Here is a 22,935-nt window from a genome sequence, read left to right as displayed (position 1 = left end):
AAAAAATCTTGGGGGAAAATCCAGGGTATTTTAATTAAGAAAAGCTCTGAGAGACATCTCATGACCAACATCGGAAGGATTCTTCTGAGAGAAGTTCCAGGAGATACTCCGTGAAAAATCTCAGGTAAAACTTCAAAATAAACATCGCAAAAACTTTTAACAAATTCCTGTAGGAGACCAGGAAGAACATCTCGAAGAAAGCCCAAAGCAGTGGTTTGAAGATATCACAGGAAAAAATAAAAGAAATCTCTTGAGGAACTCTTGCAGTAAATTCGTGAAAACTCCTTCAGAAATCCTTGGAGAAACTTTAGTAGGAACTCCAGGAATAACTTCTTTAGCAACTCTGAAAAACGTTCTGTGAAGATCTTCTGTGGAAGTCCCAAGAGAAACACCGGAAGGAATCAGGTAAAATTTTCGTGAGGAGTGCCGAAAGAAATTTCACGATTTATCCCGACAGACATTCTTATAAAGTATTCGGAATAAATTCTGGTAGAAATCCTACGAAGATTTCTTTGAGCAAAACACTGGAGGAACTCTGAGAAGAAACAGCATCTCCGTGAAAAACTCCAGGAGAAATCGATTGGAATTCAGGAATCCTGGAAGGAATCCGGAAGTATACCTTTCCGGAAAAAAATAAAAAAGGAATACCAAGAAAAATAGCGTCAAAAATGCGGAATGGAATTTTATAATAAATCCTGGGAGACATTCCAGGAGATATTGCTAAAGATTTCTGGAAAAAAAAATCCTTGTAGCGAAAGTTCTATATGGATTTTTACTACCAGGTTGATACGACCCAAAGATTTTTTTTTCGGAGTAAAATTTCCCTGAGTACTCAAGTAATTCCCTGAGTATTCCAGGTTTTACCCTGTTAAATAAAATTCCCTGAGGATTCCCGGTTTTCCAGGTTTTTCCAGGTAGAAGACACCCTAGAGACATCTTTTCTCGTAGATGTCGCCGAAAATTTTGTAATAAAAAAAATCTATACCCTTAAATAATACATACTTGCCGAATTTTTGTTTATTTTTGCCGAGATCAGCACAATAAAGTAATGTTTTAATGCCGAAAATCAGTATAACAGTCTCATATTGATTTAAATTGAAATCAACACTCAGATAGCTCAGTCCGGAAAGTTAAAATATGTGTATACATAAAGACATCCCTCACGCGGATATAATTACATTTTATACATTCTTTTATCAAATAATTAATTCAATAATCTCAATCTTGTACAGTTACACCAGATTTGTTTTTTGAACTGGTCGGTTTTTGCTATTGCAACAGGATCAAAACTGACTAAGTTATAGCAAAAATAAAAACGGCCCGCGCAAAACAAAAAGCAGGTGCATTTTATCTTTCCGCTCTTACAGATGAAACGATCATTTCACTACCCACATCCAAAGAAGCGCTTCAACATACAAGCGACTTCATCGATCAAATCACGCGAGTCGTTGATGCGCACGAAATAGGCGAAAAAGGATGTGAGAACAACATGCGCACCCTCATTGAAAACCTCATGCACTATGGCCTATCAAACTTCCCTCTTCTCATCTCATAACTTATCGCATCCGATCGCATCTCACCTTACCCACTATGGTCACAGCCTTAGATTTTGACCGCATCACCCATCAAAACTAACCTCGAGTCGCCGCGAGTATATTACGGCTCCAAACCCGACTAACAACCACCCTATTACCCTCACACACACCACGTCGTTTGTTTGTCCACCCCACCAACCGAGCGACAACGTGAACAAGCATGTACGCAAGGATCAGCCAACCGACCACGCATAAACGGCATGTCCTTATGTGCCAGTAGCCGACGACGCCCGAACCATCGCACCACCGCCTATGTAAATGGAAGTTTCCACCATCGCCACAGCGCAGCGCAAGCAACAGATTTTCTACCTCCATTCAGTTGCTACCCGTCCTTCAAGAAGATTGCGTGCGCGAACATAAAAGAGTCTTCTTTTAACCACAGACCTGTACACACCGAAGAGAAATATAGTAGTTAAGTAGTTTTTAGTGAAAAACCGCCTTTTCCTCCCCAGTGGAAGCCACAGCCTTTCCGAAGGCTAAGATTTCCTCCCTTCCCATCGAGCTACCGGTCCTGTGCTGTTCCTCCGACGGAACATTTGGTCCTAGCGAACCGGATAAAGGATCCAGTGCCTCAAGAAGCTGCAACCGCAGCTGCGTTGTCGCCAATCAGCCGATTGGGACAATTCCTTCCATTGCTGTCGCCGACAGCATACAGCAATCCTACCGAGAGGGTTGCTGGTGTTCCCGCCCCGGTAGTTCGATTCCAGAGATTTGTGTGATTTCCCGTGGCTTTCATTGGCGGAGTGAAAGCGTTGCCAAAAAGCAAAAGTGAAGTGAGTGAAAAAGTCCGAACCCATTCCATCCGAAAGTGAATCGCGCGCGTGTGTAGTGGTTCCCAATCACCAGTGGTTACAAACCGCAAAATGGCCGAATTGAAAAAGCTGTTCGCCCAACGTAGCCAAGTTGAGGCAAGAGTGGACAAGCTGCGAGAACAGACCCGATGTGATAGTGGCATCCAACCTGACTTCCCGCAAGTGAAGAAATTTGAAAGTGAACTCCAGTGCTACTATCAGAAGTATCAGAGAGTGTATGGGGAACTCCTATCCGTTCTCCCAGCCGAAAGATTCGAGGAGTTAGATGAAGATTACTGGCGCTTCGAAGATGCCCACAATGAAGCCTGTGTTCTGGTGGAAACCCTCTTGATTTCCTGCCCGACCACCAGTGACAGGTTTAACAAGCGAAAGTCAACATCCACCTGCTTCGATGCGACCACTGTACCACGCTGGCTCAGCCCTCCAACCCGAAGAAGCCAGTCACCGGGTCCAACGACGGAACAGCCTGTTCCGAGTCCTGACGTGTTTGAGAGGCCACGCACGTCTTTGCCGAAAGAGAAAATGGTGAGTACGAATGTTACCAATCCATTCCAGACTGCGAAGCCGCGCTGCGGCGAAGATTCCTCCAAGAAGAAGACGCCTTTGCGTGGACCGGCCGAGGTCCCATCCGAGAGTGATTTCGTCGAGGTCACTATTCCTGAGTCGGCAGCCCCGCCAGCCGAAGAAGCAGTCAAGCGTGTAGAAAAGGTGACAACCGTTGCCTTCGAGAATCCTTCGACGAGCCAGGAGGACTTCCTTGTCGGCAACGAGCCAGCCAAGTTTGTCGACATTCCATCCGAAGATCCCAAGACACCGACGTCAAGCAAAGCGCCCTCTGGAACCAATCCGGTGGCGAACCCGTTCCGAATTCCATTCGACCCTACTGGAGTTCATCCGAAGCTGTCAACGTTTCCGATGCCTACTGGATCAGATCCGGTGCCGAAACCGTTTCGACCGCCACCAGGATTCCATCCCAAGCCCAAGTGGAACCTGAAGCCAACCGGAATGCCTCCGGTGTCCCAGAGTCCGACCGGATCCCTTCCGGTACCACAGCCGCCCCAATGCAAGGCCGGTTCCCTTCCGGCATACCAGCAGCAACAGAGTCCGACCGGTCTCCTTCCGGTACCCCAACAGTTGCAGTCCGTGACCGAATCCAGTTCGGAAGCCCCATCGCTCCAGTGTAAGGCCGGTTCCCTTCCGGCATTCCAACCGAAACAGAATCCGACCGGTTTCCTTCCGGTATCCCAGCCGTTCCAGTCTACGACCGGTTCCTATCCGGTATCCGAGACGCTGCAGTTCGTGACCGAATCCCGTTCGGTAACCCCACAGCCCAAGTCTACGGCCGGTTCCTATCCGGTACTCCAACAGTTCCAGCGTGCGACCGAATCCCATTCGGCAACCAATCCGATCCTAAGGTCTACCGGAGCCTGCCTGGTGGTCGATTCCGCCCTGATGCCCGTCGATACCCGTTCGGCGGCCAAGTCAACCAAGAGTTCTACCGGTGCCCGTTCGGTGGATAACTCCGTCATGATGTTCGTCGGTTCCAGTCCGACGGTCAAACCGACCAAGATGCCCATCGGTGCCCGTCCGATGGTCAAGTCCAACGAGATGCCTGCCGGTTCCCGTCCGGTGGTCAATTCCATCCAGGTGTCTGCCGGTTCCTGTCCGGTGGAAAAGCCACTTCTGATGTCCGCTGGTGCCAGTCCAGTGGGCAAGCCTAGCCTGCGTCCATCATCTATCGGTACCAGTCCGGTAGTCAAGACAACCGTCGATACCCGTTCGGCGGCCAAGAAATCCAAGATGTCTGCCGGCACCTGTCCGGTGGTCAAGTTGCACGAGATACCTGCCGGTTCCCGTCCGGGGGTCGAAGCCAACCTGATACCCATCGGTTCCTATCCGATGGTCAAGTCCTGTCAGATGTCTGCCGGTTCCCGTCCGGTGGATAAACCACTCATGATGTCCGCTGGTGCCAGTCCAGTGGCCAAGCCGATCCTGCGCCCAACGTCTATCGGTACCAGCCCGGTAGTCAAGCCAACCGTCGATACCCGTTCGGCGGCCAAGACGCCCAAGATGTTTGCCGGTCCTTCTCCGGTAGCCACGCCGATCCCGATGTCCACTGGAACCTGTCCGGTGGGCAATTGCGCTCCAATGTCCGTCGGTCCCCGTCCGACGCTCAAACCGAATCCGATGTCCGCTGGAAGCAGTCCAGTAGACAGTTCCGCCCTCAAGTCCGCCGGTTCGTATCCGGCAACCGAACCGAAGTTGATGCCCATCGGTGTCCGTCCGATGATCAAGTCCGATCCGATGTCCGTCGGTTCCAGTCCGATGGTCAAGCTAGTTCCGCGGTCTGCTGGAACCTGTCCAGTAGACTATTCCACCCTCCAGTCCGCCGGTTCCTGTCCGGCAACCAAACCGAAGCTGATGCCCATCGGTGCCCGTCCGGTGGTCAAGTCCGCACAGATGTCCACCGGTTCCTGTACGGTGGTCAAGCCACTTCCTGAACACGCTGGTACCAGTCCAGTACGAAAACGAATCCTGACGTCTGCCGGTGCTCGACCGGTGACGAAGTCCATCATGATAGCCATCAGTACCAGTTCAGTGGTCAAGCTGTCCTCGAAGTCCGTCGGTGCCTGCCCGATTGTCAAGACGTTCCTGAAGCCCGTCGGCACCAGTCCGATGATCAAGCCCAAGCCGTTTCCGAAGTCCACTGGAACTAGTCTAGTGGTGAAGCCAATCGAGACGTCCGCCGGTAGCAGTCCGGCAGTCAAGCCCTTCGTAGTGTCAGCCGGTCTCTACCCGGTAACCAAGCCATTGTTGATGTTCGCTGGAAGCCGTCCAGTGGACAAACCCGTCCCAAAGCCTGCCGAAACCCGTCCGGTGACCAACTCAAGCCTGACGTCAACCGGCACTCCTACAGAGAACCCGTCGGTTCTCCTTCCTGTTATGTCTGCCGGCATCCAGCGAATTGCAAAGCCCATTCCGAAGATTGAGATGTGTCTAACCAGAAAGCGAAGCCCACCGACAGTCGGAATCCTTCCGGCACTTAAGCGAAACGAGAGCCTAGAAGAACGAGTCCCAAGCCCGAAGATAGCCGGAACCAGTTCGGTAGTGAGAGAACCTCCCGAGAAGAAGCAGTGGGTCGTGGTGTTGTCGGGGATGAGCCAAACACCACTGGATCCGCCACCGGTCGGCCAGACTGGTGAATGCAAGCAACTCCATTCCGACCCAAGGCCGAGGAAGCCTCCCGATGAACCATCCAAGCGATCCCGACCCAGCGAAGCCATCCCAGAGCGCGTGTCCCGAACGCGTCCACCGAACGACCCGAAGGAAGATGATCCAGACACCACAGGTGAGCAAGCATTCGATCCGTGGTGTGTGAGTTCCCTATCCTGGCTTTACGTGGTTCCCCCAGTCCTCCATTGAAAACTCCTAACAAATTAACAAGTTCCTTTTCTCTGTCGTCTTTGTGTTGTCTTACCTTGCCTTTCGTACCGTTGCCTAACCTAGAATGAAGTACATATGAATAGAAAGATCTCCTTGAAGTTTGCGTCCTTTGAACCTCCTAATAACACCTAGAGCCCACACTATAATCCGAATCTGATTGCCTTGAGATTTCCTGTTCCATCGAAGATGAAGACCCTACTGAAAACTACAAGATCCTTTTCCTGAACTGCCGTTGCCTATCGATGTGGCCCTGCCCCACCATTCCGCTTGCTCTTCAAACGTTCTATGATGTGCTCCCCTGTGTTAAACGTGAATCCTTTTCCCCAATCTAAGTTAGTTTGAAGCCTCCAATCTTTAAGTCAGAGAATGCAGCCAAGTTAAGTCTCCAAGGTGCCTAATACCTATTCTTGAATGATGCCCATGAACCCCAAGTTCCAAGTTCTACTAAGATATCCAAATACAGTCCACAAAAGAAATGATCCACCTCGGGTAGAATTTATCATAGATTGTCCTAGTTTCTTTCCTACAGTCCACAATAATTCTCCAGAACATGAGCTCACTTCCTGCAGTTTGAAGTCCACAGAAGTAGTTTTCCTCCTTTCCTAAAGACATAAAGTGATGCATCCAAACCTACAAAGAAGTTTTGTCCTCCCGAGCTCATAGCGTTCTCGAATAGTGAAGTCACATTGTCCAGTTTTGAAGTCACCAAGTCCACCTAAGAAGTTTGACTAAGTTATTCTAAAGTTGAACAGTAAAGTGTGTCCGCCTAAAGTATGTCCGCCTAAAGTATGTCCTAAGAACCCTCGTGAATGATAAATCCTCCTAAAAGATCAATGAAAGTTTTCTGATTGTTAGTCCTCCTGAGTTGCCATGATAGTTGCCTCTGTGTCCAAGTCCACAGTTCTACATGTTTCCACCTTTTCCGGCCCGGGAGTATGTTCGCTCCCAACGCGAAGTACCATTTAGATTTTGACCGCATCACCCATCAAAACTAACCTCGAGTCGCCGCGAGTATATTACGGCTCCAAACCCGACTAACAACCACCCTATTACCCTCACACACACCACGTCGTTTGTTTGTCCACCCCACCAACCGAGCGACAACGTGAACAAGCATGTACGCAAGGATCAGCCAACCGACCACGCATAAACGGCATGTCCTTATGTGCCAGTAGCCGACGACGCCCGAACCATCGCACCACCGCCTATGTAAATGGAAGTTTCCACCATCGCCACAGCGCAGCGCAAGCAACAGATTTTCTACCTCCATTCAGTTGCTACCCGTCCTTCAAGAAGATTGCGTGCGCGAACATAAAAGAGTCTTCTTTTAACCACAGACCTGTACACACCGAAGAGAAATATAGTAGTTAAGTAGTTTTTAGTGAAAAACCGCCTTTTCCTCCCCAGTGGAAGCCACAGCCTTTCTGAAGGCTAAGTTCCCCTCCTTCCCATCGAGCTACCGGTCCTATGCTGTTCCTCCGACGGAACACCTCTTCTTCAAGATGAATGTTGAAAGCGTGTTTTGCAACGTTAAAAATATTGAAATGGGTATAGATGTTGAAGAATATTACAGGGCATTTTTGAAAAGGGGCGTAATTAAATTGTTTAAACAGATGTCGCTGATGGCAATTTCTCAGTTGTTGTCGTTTTCGAACTTCCTGCGCCCTGCTTTACCGATGATATACAGATGGCTCGTTTGTCAAATTCTAGACGGCAGGACGTGCAAATGCGTAATTTTGTACACAATGTGGACATTTGGGCATAACCAGTCTCTTTCAGTTTATCTATGGTGCTTTCGGTGAGATTTCGTAACTCTTTTGAACATTTTTTTTCATCAAACGGTCTACAAGAGAGCGTTGAGTTGAAGACCTTTGAGAAAGCGACTGTTCATCTTGTTCGTTAGATTATAATAAACAAAATCACTTATTAATTTTAACTTACTTGTTTGGTGTTGGTGGCTGAAGAAAAAAAAATACTATACAATTTTTAATATTCATAGCGGTAGTATTTTTTTGTTTTTTTCGTGAGCATTGTCAGGTATGTATACAGACAAACAAACGTAACACTGGAGAAATTTTCATTGACCACGCCTTCAACGATCATTTTGAATCTTGGTTGTGGCTTTCATAACAAGAAGAGCGCCCATCGTTTTTCTTTGCGTTTGACGTTTCACACTAGCGCCTTCTGATGACGATATTGCACAACGCAGTGTTTCGTGAAACATTTCCACCAGGTGGTGATAGTGTGAACTGGGCGATGAATTTTCACTAAAATTGTTCTAGGCGTTTCGTCTGTTTGTCTGTGGTATGTACCTCTTATGCATTTGTTGTTGTTGAAGTTACTCGCATTCTTCCGATCATAAAGTCTGTTCTCTACACACTTAATTTTGATTACCGAGTTCGGTAATTTTTTGACGAGATTAAAACTGCTGAGCACCGAACTCGTTCAGCAAAAATGCATTGTTTACCTTTTCCATACGATTTTGACAGTTGTTTTACTGAGCCTCAGTAAAATCGATTACCGAAACTACCGAGATCGTACTGCTGTTATAATCTCGTCAAAAAAGTACCGAACAGACAATTCAGAAATAAGTGTGTAAGAGGGATTTTTTTTGCGGATAAACTAGACGTATACGCGTATAAAAAAACTTTTATTATACAGCTTTTGTCTTAAAAATAAATTCAATTCCATTTTTCTTATAATCAACAGCTTTTCAACACTATCAAGGAATTTTTTCACCAGTCACGTACAATAAAAAGTATGACAATCTCAATATTTTTGATCACAACACTGGATCGCGTCTAAGTTTCAAATAGATACTATAGTAATTACGAATAATCAAACTAAAGTATCATGAAAACAACTTGTTTAATTCAGGCGGTAGCCTTTACAATAAAATCAGCATCAAAATATAATTCTCGAAATAATTTACACAGAAAAAAATTTTTTTTTGTTACTAAATGTAAAAATTGTGGAATGTTTGAAATGTCATAACTTTTTTGTTTATCAGTTTACCATCACCAAAATTTTATGGTAGATAGCTGATATAATGGGCCATTTCCCCTAAAAAATTGAAGTTGTTAAAAAGATAGGGTTTTGAGATATTTGAGTTTTTGTGACAAATATCATATTTTTTCAAAGTAGAAAAAGAAATTTTTTACAGTGTATATTTTCTAAGGAATCATCATTTAGTTATCTAACTTTGCTGAAAAATTTATAACAATCGAACAATCCGTTTTTGCTGTACAGCTTTTAGAATATTTTAGAACTATTTTCGCATACACCCTTTTGAAAAGTTAGTCGTGAGTGAATATGAAGGTTTAATATCAAAAAATGGCGATTTATATGAAATTAAAAAACTGTGCAAAGTTTCAGATATTTTTGAAATGGTCGCTCAGGATCGACTGACATGACTCCGTGGAATTCCTCACATGTGAAAATCACATAATTTTTGTCTGGCAACACATATGACTTTACTCCATATATAATGCATGGTAGTGGCACACGAATGTCATAGGGTATTATAATGAGATTTATGTACTTTGCATATGAGTTTCAATGGATACACATAAAATGAATGTGAATTCAATTACAGTGAAGCTATGTGATGTTTTTGATAAATTCAATGATATTTCTTGGTTCAGTGTTGTATATTTCAAGCATAAGTTTTCAATTCGACTTATCTCGCAAAAGTAAACAAATCCGGACTGTTGTGTGTTTGATTCGCAATGGATTCTATTTGATGCACATCAATTTATGTTAATTTAGAACTCAAACGATTAATAGAAATAGCTCATTTTACCTTTCTTCTGCTACTTTGAAATAATAACTGAATCTACCATTATTTTAAAATAGAATTTGAACAACTAAACCTACCATTATTTTGATCGCCACATAAACAGCTAAATTTGTTCTTATTCTGTTATCAATAACTCAAGAATGTCATATTTTGTTATTCACCGATAACAGTTAATTTGGGTCTTATTTTGTTATCAATATCTCAATAATAACTTATTTTGTTCTTCAATTTAATCCGTATGCTTAACCATTACTTTGTTATTACAATGGCAAAATAAGTTATTTTTAAGTTTTTCTGCTACCAAAATTTTGTTATTATTTTTGTTATTTTAACTCTTATTTCAAACAAACAAATAACACATTTTGCCATTCAAACATTCTGTTTTAATGGTAAAATTTGCCATTCTTTTGCCATTAAGCTCTACCCGGGACGTAACACAAAAATCCATGATGAGACTGTTATGCGAGTACTTTTGATATGGGACGCTCATAACTTGGTATTTTTTTCACACATAGACATTAAAATTCGTAATTTTTATTGTTGTTATTGGAAGTACATAAAAAATGATGACTATTCATAACGTTAACTCAAAAGTGATGAAAAGTCAAATGGGACTGTTATGCGAGTGGGGGCAGTGTATTTGTAAATAATTTATCCTTAAGGTGATACGGGACGCCGTGTTATTTTTCCTATATTCCCTCTCTTTCTGAAAATTTGCCTCGCGATTTTGAAGATGGTAATTTCGAGTCCTATCGCACTGAAGATGCTGAAAAACAATCAGCATATGTACTGCAAGTTAGCATACACAATGATAAGTTTTTGTTGCAAAATACGAAGTAGAATCTGAGATTACCATGTTAATAGCAACAGAGCAATGGCAATGGCAAATATTTCCTCGACCGTCCTGTTCGTCCTTAAACCTCTACTTCCCATGGCTACCTTGGAGCATTTTCGATGAACCGGAATCAAATGAATATGATACAACAGTTTTGTTTTTCAATAAAATCATAACCTCATTGGGTAAAACCAATTTCCATTTTTTTTATATGATGCACAAGAGGGCCATGGGGCCAAGTCTCCAACGCAAGTCCAAGAACAGGGCTGGTAGCAGGAACTGATGGTCAAAATAGTTATTTTAATGACCAAAATCTCTGAAATAGTGACCAAATAGTGACTTTCAGATAGCAAAAAAGTGGCTAAATAGTGACTTTTGGCACAAAAATATGCTGATTGAGGAAACATTGTAGAACCCTGGAGTACCGCATAATGAAAATGTTCAAGAAAAACTTTCATCTTTCATTCCTCAAACTGTACAAAGCTGCATGTATTTACAATTTTATAGAATATATTGTGCAGACTAGATAAGCATGGCATGAAAATTCTGTCAAGAAAAAATAAATAAATTATGAAACTCTTGGAAAACTTGTTGGGTGTTTTCTGTCATGAATTTCACCTTGATGGAAACTTAGATAGACAAATGCTTAAAAATGTGCGAATGAATTTTCATTTTCATTTTCATTTTGCAGCATTTGGTGGGGCAATGAGAGCGAAAGTCAGTCCAAAGCCGATGATAAGGAGGGGTAATGGCTGAATAGTCTTTGCTGACCACATAAACGCCATGGGATAGGAAAAGGGTATTTTGGTGTAGGATTAGGGTGTTGATACAGACTTGACAATATCAATGCTATTCAGATGCAAAATAATTTTAAGGCTCAATAGTGAATCACATACCTTCCAAAAACAAAAAACAATAATCTACAAAATATCAAGCAAGTCAAAGAAAGAAAAAGCGCCCGATTGTTTATTTTTGTTTATAACAAATGGAAACCAAGACGGAAACTTCTACCCTCTCCGACTCGCCAGTCACTCAGGAGAAAATGTTCCTTCAGTTCTGGAAAATATGTTATCCCCAATTAAGCCTTTAATCGAATTGTCCGCGTGGTCTTGTAATACCCATGCTAGGTAAGAACCGGTCATTGCCATACATATTAAATGATAGACATGACCCCATGGATAGCATTTGCATATGTAACAGCTTTGCTGATGTGACTTTCCTATTGGGCAATTCTCTCATCACATGTTTGTCTTCAAAACCTTGTCAAGCTTAGAAAATTGAAGTTAATAAACAATACATTACAAGGTTCGAATTCCCATAGAATGAGATCATTCATTCGCACTACAACACCATAGGAGATAATATCACATTGGCTGATTACAGTACAAATGTGAAAAATCTCCCTTTTCCCCCTAGCCGCAACCCGGGGACGCGCCCTGTTGGATTTCGAAGGCCTCGAAGAATATTACAAACCTTCAATGGCATTCCCATACACTAACCCACATTGCCCATTCAGGGGTCTGACTGGGCCTATTACCCTCCCTCAGTTTATAATATTCTCACCAACTTGGAATTATACTTTCCCGGCACATAAATGACTTCGACAAATGTTCGATATACTAAGCAGCATCATGATCAGTATAACAATATCAGTTGACTTGAAGATCTGATTTTTACAGAATTGTTTGCCATTGATTATACATTCAGCTATTCCAATCATTACTGCAAAGCACATCGACTACATGCCTGAAATCAAAGCTTCCTGGAAGATATAATCCAAGCCCAGGGCTTAAAAATGTGCGAATGAATTTGAATAAGAATTTTTCAAAAAATGATTTCTTGAATAATTTTGCAAAAATTCTCGCAATATAAAATAAAATGAATAACAGAAAGTAATTAAGTAATTTTGATGTAATACTTGAAATATTTCTCTACGTACCCTCTTGGAAATTTTCAGAAGAATTACAGTGACCCCACAATTTATGAATCGGCAAAAATAACCACGGTTTATGGATCACTCATTTGATCAACATGGTGATTCATAGTGCACAAAATTTAGGTGATTCATCGGTGTGGGGTCACTGTACAAGAAAACAACGGTTTTTTTGAATAGCCTATGAAAATGTAATAGAACTCTTAATTTCTTCAAAATTTCCCATATTTATTAATTTATTTGAATTGTCTCATAGTTTCTGGTTTAATTTTCATTATATGTAGTTACAAGAATTCTGGGAGAAAATGTTAATTTTATTTGGGGACTTAAAATAATGACCAAGCCACTAAATAGCGACTTACTATTAGGCCTGCACTCTCACCGACGCACCATGGGGCGGCCCCATACAAAATATGTTTGCGTTAGTTTATAAAACTCTCCAAACTTTATGGAACTCAGTCTTCCAATATACATAAAAGTTGTTTCGATACACACGTACAGTGATTGGATTCCATTGATGTTGTTTTTTTAAGGCATATGTTTTGAAGATTTCTATAACAGTTTTACTACTTTTAGTTCTACATATGATCTAGGTCGTCCCAAAATTCCATGAAATGTAGGTGCATACGAATGACAATTGGGTTGTTTAGTGAATAAAATATTGCTATTTGCTATATCCTAATCGAAAGAGCTCATTTTTCTGAGTATAACGTGATTTTATTGCGATCCAATTCCTTTGTTTTGATGGTTAAATAAACAAAACAAATTTAATTTCTGTGGATAGAATGACAGTTCATTCGATAAAATGACAGTTCGTCCCGAACAAAAAATTTTCCCCATACAAACTTTAAATGCATTTTAAAAATAGTTCCCGGCCACCAAAAAATATGAAATTTTGGATATCGACTAATTTTTAGATGGAGAATCCAATTATGGAATAATCTGAATACCCCTAAAGAACCCAATTCTATACGCCCCAGACCAATGACCCTTTTAACAAGTAAATGGAGTATTATATTGAACTGTATACATGGTACAGATCTTACAAGATCTCCATGGAATATAAGCCTTTGTGTCCAGTCCACAAAACAACCAGTGCTTGCGCAGGTCTGTGAAGGTACGTAATGTCAGTAATGTAATAATGTCCGCGAAGGAATGCAGAGGTCCGCAAAGCGCTGTAATGGTCTTTGAAGATTATTCAAGGCCGTTCATGGTTCACTCTCATTATTTGAGGTGTTGTAAACATTTGAATAAACAATTTAAAAACAACAGTTTCAACACTATGAAATTACAAGGGCATTGCTTACTTTTGGGCGTTTATCTGTGCATGAAGATGGCTGTTCCAGTTTACAAAATAGATTCCAATTCCTAAAAACACGCTTCACTAAGAAATCTAATACCAGATTTAGGTTCTGCAATGATTGATCTACCGAGAAAAGCGGTCATGACAACCAAATGCTTCCTCAGAGGTATTTAATGGCTAATATGGCTAACACTTTTGAATTAACGTTATGAATCTTCATCATTTTCGATGTACTCCCAAAAACCACAATAAATACTAATTTTTATGACAATATGTGAAAAAAATACCAAGTCATGAGCGTCCCATATTGAAAGTACCCGCATAACAGTCCGATCGTGGATTTTTGTGTCACATAATACAAAATTGAACAATTTCGAGATGATCGAAATATTTTTTCAAATTATGACGATTTTCAAAGTTTTATTTGGAAACAAGTTTTCGAACTTCAAATCAAATGCCGTTTTCTCAATTCCTACTTTTTACAAATGGGACTGTTATGCGAGTGGGGGCAGTTTAGTTCTTGTGTTTTCAATACTAGGAAGATTTGTTAATAATAATTTCGGTTCCACTTCGCACTATTTGCATGCATTCCTTATGGGATTAGCCAAAACTGGTACACTATGGCGAAATAGGGTGCAAGGAAGCCGAAATTATAAGGAAAATGATTTATTTCTATAACAATTTTAGAAAATTGTGAAGTTTGAATGATTGCAATCTTCTTGTGTGAGTGTGATCTTGTATTCACACTATATTTTATGTTGTTTTTCATCGATAAAGGTTGCAAATCAACTATAGCCAATTTAAGGTACTATAGCTGTTACGATGCGGATCCCCACCACGGTGTCATTGTGGCCGATGAGGCGATTACTTGTGGTCCATCAGCGAACCACGCCACCGATAGCCGCACACTACGATGCGGCGAATACAATGACCACCGAATGACCAGACATCAACAAACTAGAAGATAACTTGATAACTCGAAAATTGAAAGTCATTCTGTAAAGCCAATCAAGCAGCAGTTTTCCCTTAAAATATCGTTGAATTATTCCTAAATAAATTTCTATGCCTAAATCTAGATAAAATAAGTAGTAAAATTAAGCCTATACTAAAGTTTATGCTTAGTGTTTAGTGATTGCCGATTGGATTCTAGCGAAAGCAGAGCGAGGGTAAATATGCTAATATTGAATGTGTTTGCTTGAATTACTTATATAAAAACCATCCTTAATCTAGGCTAACGTGCTAGAACGTGCAATCTACCTACATCTATCTTACAATTATCTTAAACAACTACTGTAAGTACGAAAAAATGAATATTCAGAAATGCTAAAGTTACATAACACTTTCATGCAGCAGGCACAGACACAGTGGTTCAAAGTGTAGATCCGTAATCCTATTGCAAAAGGTGTTTCACCAAAAATTGTAAGTACACGAAGTAGAGAAACAAACAAAAATGTTAATAACTAATAAAACTAAAATTGCAGCTTATAGCTTACCACACCAAAAACTGGTTTGCTCATAGATTTGGGAAAACATCCGTACATTTTCTATAAGAATTTTTGTACGTGGATAGGCGCAATGGATGGAGGTCACGGTAAGACGGTGTCCAACTGCAAAACCTGCAACCGTCCTGACTCGGCGGATGCCCAGATGGTTGCCTGCGACAAGTGCCGGTTGTGGGAACACTTCACGTGTGCGGGCGTTGATGAAACCGTCAAGGATCGGCAGTATGTATGCAATGATTGCATAGCCAAGGTGAGTGCCGATAAATTTAAGCGCGGGAAACAGCTGAAAGCTGACAATCGGTCCGCCAAATCCGGTGGAAGATCAGCTTCGAGGAAAGGCTCGAAAATCGCTTCGATCACAGCGAGCCAAACTTCCAGTGCTCGGGCAGCCGCCCTGGAGGCCCAAATGAAGGTCATCGAGGAAGAGAAGGAGATGAAGGAACAGGAGCTGAAGGAGCAGGAAGAGCTGAAGAAAATGGAACTGGAAGAAGAACAGCGTCAGATCGAGGAGAAGAAGCAATTGATAGAGGAAGAACGACGTCTCCGCCAGCGAAAGCTGGACGAACAACGGGCGTTGCTGGCGAAACAGCAATTGATTCGGAGAGAATCGGTCGAGAAGAAGAATGAGCTAATCAAGCGGATGTCGGAGGCCGGAAGCGGATGCGGCAGCAGTACGAGCTCACTTCCAGATTCACGAGAGAAGGTGAAGAGTTGGCTAGCAGGTCAACATACCGATGGAAGATCTTTGGGGAAGATGGTGGAGGAACAAAAAGCTAATAGAGGCCTTCACCCGACAGTTTCGCAAGACCCGTTGGCATACCAGCTACCAACATCGCAATCCAGGGTTGCACAAATCACCTCGCAAATGGCTCGTGGTATGCAAGTGGGAAGCTTGTCCCAAACGCTACAGCAAGCTCGGTCAGAAATTGTCGTGCAACCGTTCCAACGATACGTAGCGAACTCCCAGCCTCACATTCAACCGATGCTGCGTACTAATCAGGCTGTGCACCGCCAGCTTTCCGCGCAGCAGCAGCTGTGTTATCCATACGTACAGCAGCAACAACGCCATCCGCACAGCGGCGGCCCTGTCAACCAGGATGCGGCCCATAGTACAGCGCCTGAACAGCAACATGGTGGATATGATCGGTCGGAACCGACACCGCTCTCGGTGGTCATTGAGCAGCCATCTCAGCGATACGCAGGGATTCCCGGGTCAAGTTATCCAGTGTATCCTCCACAGAACGTTGGTTTTTCGAATCCACAGGTGAATCGGCAGTCCCATCGATACCAACAGGAGATCGTGCCTCCGCAAGATCCAGTGCAGCAGCCAGGTATGGCTGAACAATCCGTCGTTCTTCAGTCGCAACAGCTTGCAGCGCGGCAGGTAGTGGGGAAACAGTTGCCCAGATTCGATGGCAACCCAATTGACTGGCCTATGTTCATCAGTAGCTATGAACAGTCGACCGCTGCTTGCGGCTACACAAACGCTGAAAACCTGATTAGGCTTCAGCAGTGCCTGACTGGACACGCGAAAGAGTCGGTCTGCAGCAAACTTCTGCTGCCAGAGAGCGTGCCTCATACTATCGAGACACTGCGTATACGCTACGGTAGACCAGAGCTGCTACTCAAATCGCTCCTCGAAAAGGTTCGTCGTACACCAGGCCCAAGACAAGATAAATTGGAAACGGTTATCGAGTTCGGTTTGGCAGTTGGCAATTTTGTCGATCATCTCCGGGCGGCGCAGTTGCAGCAACATCTCACCAACCCCATGATGATGCAGGAGTTGGTAGATAAGCTCCCAGGCTCGATGAAAATGGAGTGGGCTTCCTTCAAGGGCCAACAACCGTTGGCAGACTTAGAGACCTTTGGGCGCTTCATGGAAAAGCAGGTCAACGCAGCGAGTGCGGTGAGCTTCGAGCTTCCAGTCCACGAGAAAACGTATAAGCACGAAAAGCAAAAAGGAAGGGACAGTGCCGGGATCCATGCACATTCGCAAAGCGATAGTCCAAGCAGTAAACCGAATTCTTCAGGACAACCTCGGAAACCGACTAAAATCTGTGGTGTCTGTACTCGCGAAGGTCACAGGGCGGCGGATTGCTCTCAGTTTAAAGAGCTGAACGTCGACGAGCGGTGGAAGACTATTCAGAAGAAGGGGTTATGCAGAACATGCCTGAACAGCCACGGCAAATGGCCTTGCAAGTCATGGCAAGGCTGTGCGGTAGATGGGTGCCGACTGAAGCACCATACTCTCCTTCACTCTCCTTCATCGACGCACCATGTCAATTATTCATCTACTCATACACCTTCAACGAAAGCCTTTTTCCGTATACTGCCTGTCATCCTATACAACGAAGGCAGAAGCGTGTCGGTATTCGCTTTTATCGACGAAGGTTCGGAAATCACACTGCTGGAAGACAACGTCGCGAAGCAGCTGGGTGTAACAGGTCCCGTGAAAGCTTTAACTCTCCAGTGGACAGGTAACGTTAAGCGGAATGAGTCCAGGTCCCAGGAGGTGAACTTGGGAATATCAGGGAAGTGTGGTTCTGAGAAGTTCAATCTTCGTCAAGCCAGAACAGTCAGCTGTCTATTCCTGCCCAGTCAGCAGCTCAACTACGGAGAATTGTCTCAGCGTTTCCCACACCTCCGCGGTCTCCCAATGGAGAGTTATGAAAATGTTCAGCCGAAGCTTCTGATCGGCTTGGATAACCTTCGTCTAGGCGCTCCACTGAAACTTCGTGAGGGTGGACCGAACGATCCAATTGCTGCAAAGTGTCGCCTAGGGTGGACCGTTTATGGGTGTGCTGGTGACAGAGGAGAAAACGCAGCTTTGGTTAATTTTCACACCGTGGAAGCTGCGGATACGGATCACCTATTGAACGAGCAGTTGCGAGATTTTTTCACCTTGGAGAATGACGGCCTCTTCAATCGCAACGAAACCCTAGAATCGGAGGAAGATAAACGAGCAAGGATGATTCTCGAACAGACGACTCGGCGCATTGGTGACCGTTTCGAGACGGGACTTCTATGGCGAACAGATAATCCAGAATTCCCTGACAGCTACCCGATGGCGACTAGACGACTGGTGGGATTGGAAAGGAAATTTGCCAAACAACCGCAGCTCGGAGATCGAGTACGTGAACAGATTCATGACTACGAGCGTAAAGGCTACGCGCACAGGGCGACTCAAGCGGAGCTGGACTCAGTGGATCGCAGCCGATTGTGGTTCCTGCCGTTAGGAGTAGTTCAACATCCCAGAAAGCAGAAAGTTCGGTTGATTTGGGATGCCAAAGCTACAGTGGGATCTGTCTCCTTCAATTCTAAACTCCTAAAAGGTCCTGACCTGCTGACACCATTGCTCGCCGTACTCAGTTCCTTTCGCCAATTCCCGGTAGCCGTGTGTGGTGATATACGGGAAATGTTCCACCAGATTAAAATCAGGGAACAAGACCGTCTCTCTCAGTGCTTTCTGTGGCGTGACACTCCGTCAGAAGATATCAAAATATACGTGATGGATGTTGCGACGTTTGGGTCTACATGTTCGCCCGTATCAGCCCAATTTGTAAAAAACCTAAACGCCGCAGAGTTTTCCGAGCAATATCCACGAGCTGCGGTCGCCATCACCAAGCACCACTACGTAGACGACTACCTGGACAGTTTCCAGACAATCCAGGAAGCTACAGAAGTCGTGAATGAGGTGAAACTCGTTCATTCAAAGGGAGGATTCGAGCTTCGTAATTTCCTGTCCAACTCTGGGGAAGTTCTGCAAGGTATCGGAGAAAAATCAGGAGATCCAATGAAGGTATTGGCCTTGGAGAGGGCTGAAAACACGGAATCGGTTTTGGGGATGAAATGGATGCCCAGTGTAGACTGCTTCACGTACACCGTCAACCTTCGTGAAGATCTCCAATGGCTTCTCAACCACAACCACGTTCCCACGAAACGAGAAATACTTCGGGTCGTTATGAGCCTCTTTGACCCGCTAGGCCTGGTCTCTTTCTTCCTCATTCAAGGAAAGGTCCTCATCCAAGGAATTTGGGCCTCTGGAACAGGTTGGGACGAACCGATCAACGAAAACCACATTCGACAATGGCGCCAATGGGTGGATTGTTTCGATCAGTTGAACACATTAAGGATTCCACGGTGCTACTTCCCCACCATTTATTCCAGCAATGACAATCGATTAGAGGTCCACGTATTCGTTGACGCTAGTGAAACAGCATACTGCTGCGTCGTTTACTTCCGACTAGTTAGTGAATGTGGTGTAGAAGTAGCTCTGGTTGGATCGAAAAGTAGAGTGGCGCCCCTAAAGACTCTTTCCATCCCACGATTAGAGTTGAAGGCTGCTGTTCTCGGTGCTCAATACCTTCAATCTGTTCTGAGCAATCATGAACTTCCGGTGTCTAAACGCTATCTGTGGACCGATTCCACAACCGTACTAGCGTGGATCCTATCAGACCACCGCCGGTTCCAGAAGTTTGTTGCGGTTCGAGTGGGCGAAATTTTGACACTGAGTGATCCTCAAGACTGGAGATGGGTCCCGACAAAAGCCAATGTAGCAGATATGGCCACCAAGTGGGGAAAAGGCCCTGTATTTCAAGCACAAAATCCGTGGTTTCGTGGTCCATCTTTCCTTTATCAAAGTGAAGAACATTGGCCGGAACGTCGTCAAGATATTTCGACCCAGGAAGAACTTCGGCCAGTTCATGCGCACTGGTCAGCAGTCCCACTGATTGAAGCCACAAGATTCTGCCGGTATGAGAGGATGCAGCGGGCAATGGCGTATGCTTTACGTTTCGTAGACAATCTTCGTCATAAACGGAGCGGTTCAGCACTACAGCTAGGCGTTCTCAACCAAACTGAATTGAAGCGTGCAGAGGAAGCGTTGTGGAAAGTAGCTCAAGCGGACTGCTTTCCTGAAGAAATAACAGTCCTGTCTCCGACGCAAGGATCACCGGATACGCGGCACGCTTGCGTGTCCAAATCAAGCCCGATTTTCAAAGTATGGCCGTATCTGGACGACCAAGGGATCCTCCGGATGCGGGGCCGTATTGGCGCTGCAACATTCGCACCAGTCGAAGCCAGATTCCCTGCTGTTTTGCCCCGGCATCATCGCATTACCAAACTTATAACTGACTGCTATCATCGCCGCTTTCGCCATGCAAACAGGGAAACTGTCGTGAACGAAATGCGGCAACGATTTGAAGTGGCAAAGCTGCGAAGTCTCGTCGAGAAGGTTTCAAGGGAATGTGCCCTTTGTCGCGTGAAGAAAAGTCGTCCACAACCTCCAGCAATGGCTCCACTTCCACCGGCTCGACTGCAAGCTTTCGTCCGACCATTTACATTCGTTGGAGTAGATTATTTCGGGCCGGTTTTCGTCAGAGTTGGAAGGAGCCAAGTTAAACGTTGGGTGGCAGTATTTACCTGCCTGACAGTGCGCGCGGTGCATATCGAAGTAGTGCACAATCTGTCAACTGAATCGTGCATCATGGCAGTGCGGCGGTTTGTTGCACGGCGAGGTCCGCCAGCTGAAATCTACAGCGACAACGCAACGTGCTTCCAGGGTGCGGGCAATGTCTTAGAGAAGCAGCGTGAGCGGAACGAAGCTCTGGCGTCATCTTTTACAAGTGCCAGAACAAAATGGATGTTCATCCCTCCGGCGGCGCCGCACATGGGCGGAGCCTGGGAGCGTCTCGTACGTTCAGTGAAAACCGCAATTGGAGCGGTTGCGGATGCCCCCCGAAAACCAGACGATGAAACCCTGGAAACAATCCTGGTGGAAGCCGAGTTCATCATAAACTCCAGGCCTCTCACCTACATTCCCCTTAAGTCAGCAGATCAAGAATCGCTCACGCCCAACCACTTTCTGTTGGGCAACTCCAGTGGCCTGAAGATTCTGCCATCCGAGCCAATGCTACAACGAGGAGATCTAAGGAGTAGCTGGAAGCTGGCCCAATCGATTTGCGACGAGTTCTGGCGTAGGTGGATTAAAGAGTACGCACCGGTCATCACTCGTCGGACCAAATGGTTTGCGGAAACGCGGGACCTGAAAATTGGTGATCTGGTTCTTGTTGTTGGAGGAACAGCACGTCATCATTGGATTCGTGGACGTGTAGAAAAGGTCATCGCCGGGAGAGACGGACGAGTGCGTCAAGCAGAAGTACGCACAGCATCAGGAGTATTACGAAGACCCGCGGTGAAGCTAGCTCTACTGGACATCGTAGAGAGCAGTGAACCTGATAGCATTCAACACGGTGGCTCCAGAGAGGATCCAGGATTCCAATCAGGTTCACGGGTGGGGGGATGTTACGATGCGGATCCCCACCACGGTGTCATTGTGGCCGATGAGGCGATTACTTGTGGTCCATCAGCGAACCACGCCACCGATAGCCGCACACTACGATGCGGCGAATACAATGACCACCGAATGACCAGACATCAACAAACTAGAAGATAACTTGATAACTCGAAAATTGAAAGTCATTCTGTAAAGCCAATCAAGCAGCAGTTTTCCCTTAAAATATCGTTGAATTATTCCTAAATAAATTTCTATGCCTAAATCTAGATAAAATAAGTAGTAAAATTAAGCCTATACTAAAGTTTATGCTTAGTGTTTAGTGATTGCCGATTGGATTCTAGCGAAAGCAGAGCGAGGGTAAATATGCTAATATTGAATGTGTTTGCTTGAATTACTTATATAAAAACCATCCTTAATCTAGGCTAACGTGCTAGAACGTGCAATCTACCTACATCTATCTTACAATTATCTTAAACAACTACTGTAAGTACGAAAAAATGAATATTCAGAAATGCTAAAGTTACATAACACTTTCATGCAGCAGGCACAGACACAGTGGTTCAAAGTGTAGATCCGTAATCCTATTGCAAAAGGTGTTTCACCAAAAATTGTAAGTACACGAAGTAGAGAAACAAACAAAAATGTTAATAACTAATAAAACTAAAATTGCAGCTTATAGCTTACCACACCAAAAACTGGTTTGCTCATAGATTTGGGAAAACATCCGTACAATAGCCATAACTGGTACACTGAGCCTATGTCAACAACGAAAAAGAATCGTGGCACTTCTTCGTTTGATCACGAAAAGCATCAGTTCGTGGTGTGCATCTTTGAGGAAAAACTCGCGCTACCCAACTAACATTTTCAGCTTCAGTCATTTGCTTTCTGTTGTGTAACAATCGAATTGAAGCAGTCAACTCTGAATAAAACGGAAGCTACCCAGGTAACCACTAAGCATTTGAATGAGCCGTACAGCAAAACGTATTAGACATATGAACTCAACTGCTTGCTGCCCTACATAAGCAGTTGGAACGCATAGCTGCCTTTAATTAGCACAAGCTGTGCTATTCAGAAGCTTTCGGCTGTTGATCAGCATTTCAACTGCTTGAGGGGGAAGCAATCGAAATGCTTTTCAACTGCTCTACACATACTAAGAGCAAAGAGTATGGTTTCTTTTTGGCATTTTTTTTTTTCTGGTCAGCCATCCTCGTGATGCTGATTATTCGATCGTCTGTCCTGTTCGGCGCAAGCACTTCAACGAAAATTCCGACAAAGGGAAACTTTTTCGTCGCGATTAGCAAACTGACTGACGATGTTTGAACGAAAATATTCAAGCGCTGCTGGTTCACTGACGCAAACTTTTTATTATCTGTTGTTGTCAGTGATTTTTCTTCAGATCCGATGACTATTAACAACT

At 44.2% G+C, this 22,935-nt stretch overlaps 3 protein-coding genes across 3 annotated transcripts in view; 2 read left to right on the top strand and 1 right to left on the bottom strand.

Annotated features, from left to right (window-relative positions):
* Positions 1–22,935, bottom strand: part of LOC109407929 (cold shock domain-containing protein E1) — a 62,674-nt gene that overhangs the window by 36,073 nt on the left and 3,666 nt on the right. The gene's annotated exons all lie outside the window — the stretch shown is intronic.
* LOC134286852 (mucin-2-like) lies at positions 2,459–5,830 on the top strand. Its single transcript, XM_062848538.1, has one exon. It carries the CDS (start codon positions 2,459–2,461, stop codon positions 5,828–5,830), a length of 3,372 nt encoding a protein of 1,123 aa, XP_062704522.1.
* Positions 15,297–21,677, top strand: LOC134286851 (uncharacterized). Its single transcript, XM_062848537.1, has one exon. It carries the CDS (start codon positions 15,297–15,299, stop codon positions 21,675–21,677), a length of 6,381 nt encoding a protein of 2,126 aa, XP_062704521.1.

Source organism: Aedes albopictus, chromosome 2, assembly GCF_035046485.1.
Source record: "Aedes albopictus strain Foshan chromosome 2, AalbF5, whole genome shotgun sequence".
NCBI classification, from domain to species: domain Eukaryota; kingdom Metazoa; phylum Arthropoda; class Insecta; order Diptera; family Culicidae; genus Aedes; species Aedes albopictus.
The sequence above is the reverse complement of the archived record's forward strand: the minus strand, read 5'-3'. Positions and strand labels throughout refer to the sequence as shown.

Coding starts and splice junctions, on each gene's coding strand:
- LOC134286852 (XM_062848538.1), top strand. CDS start 2,459: ATGGCCGAATTGAAAAAGCTGTTCGCCCAACGTAGCCAAGTTGAGGCA.
- LOC134286851 (XM_062848537.1), top strand. CDS start 15,297: ATGGATGGAGGTCACGGTAAGACGGTGTCCAACTGCAAAACCTGCAAC.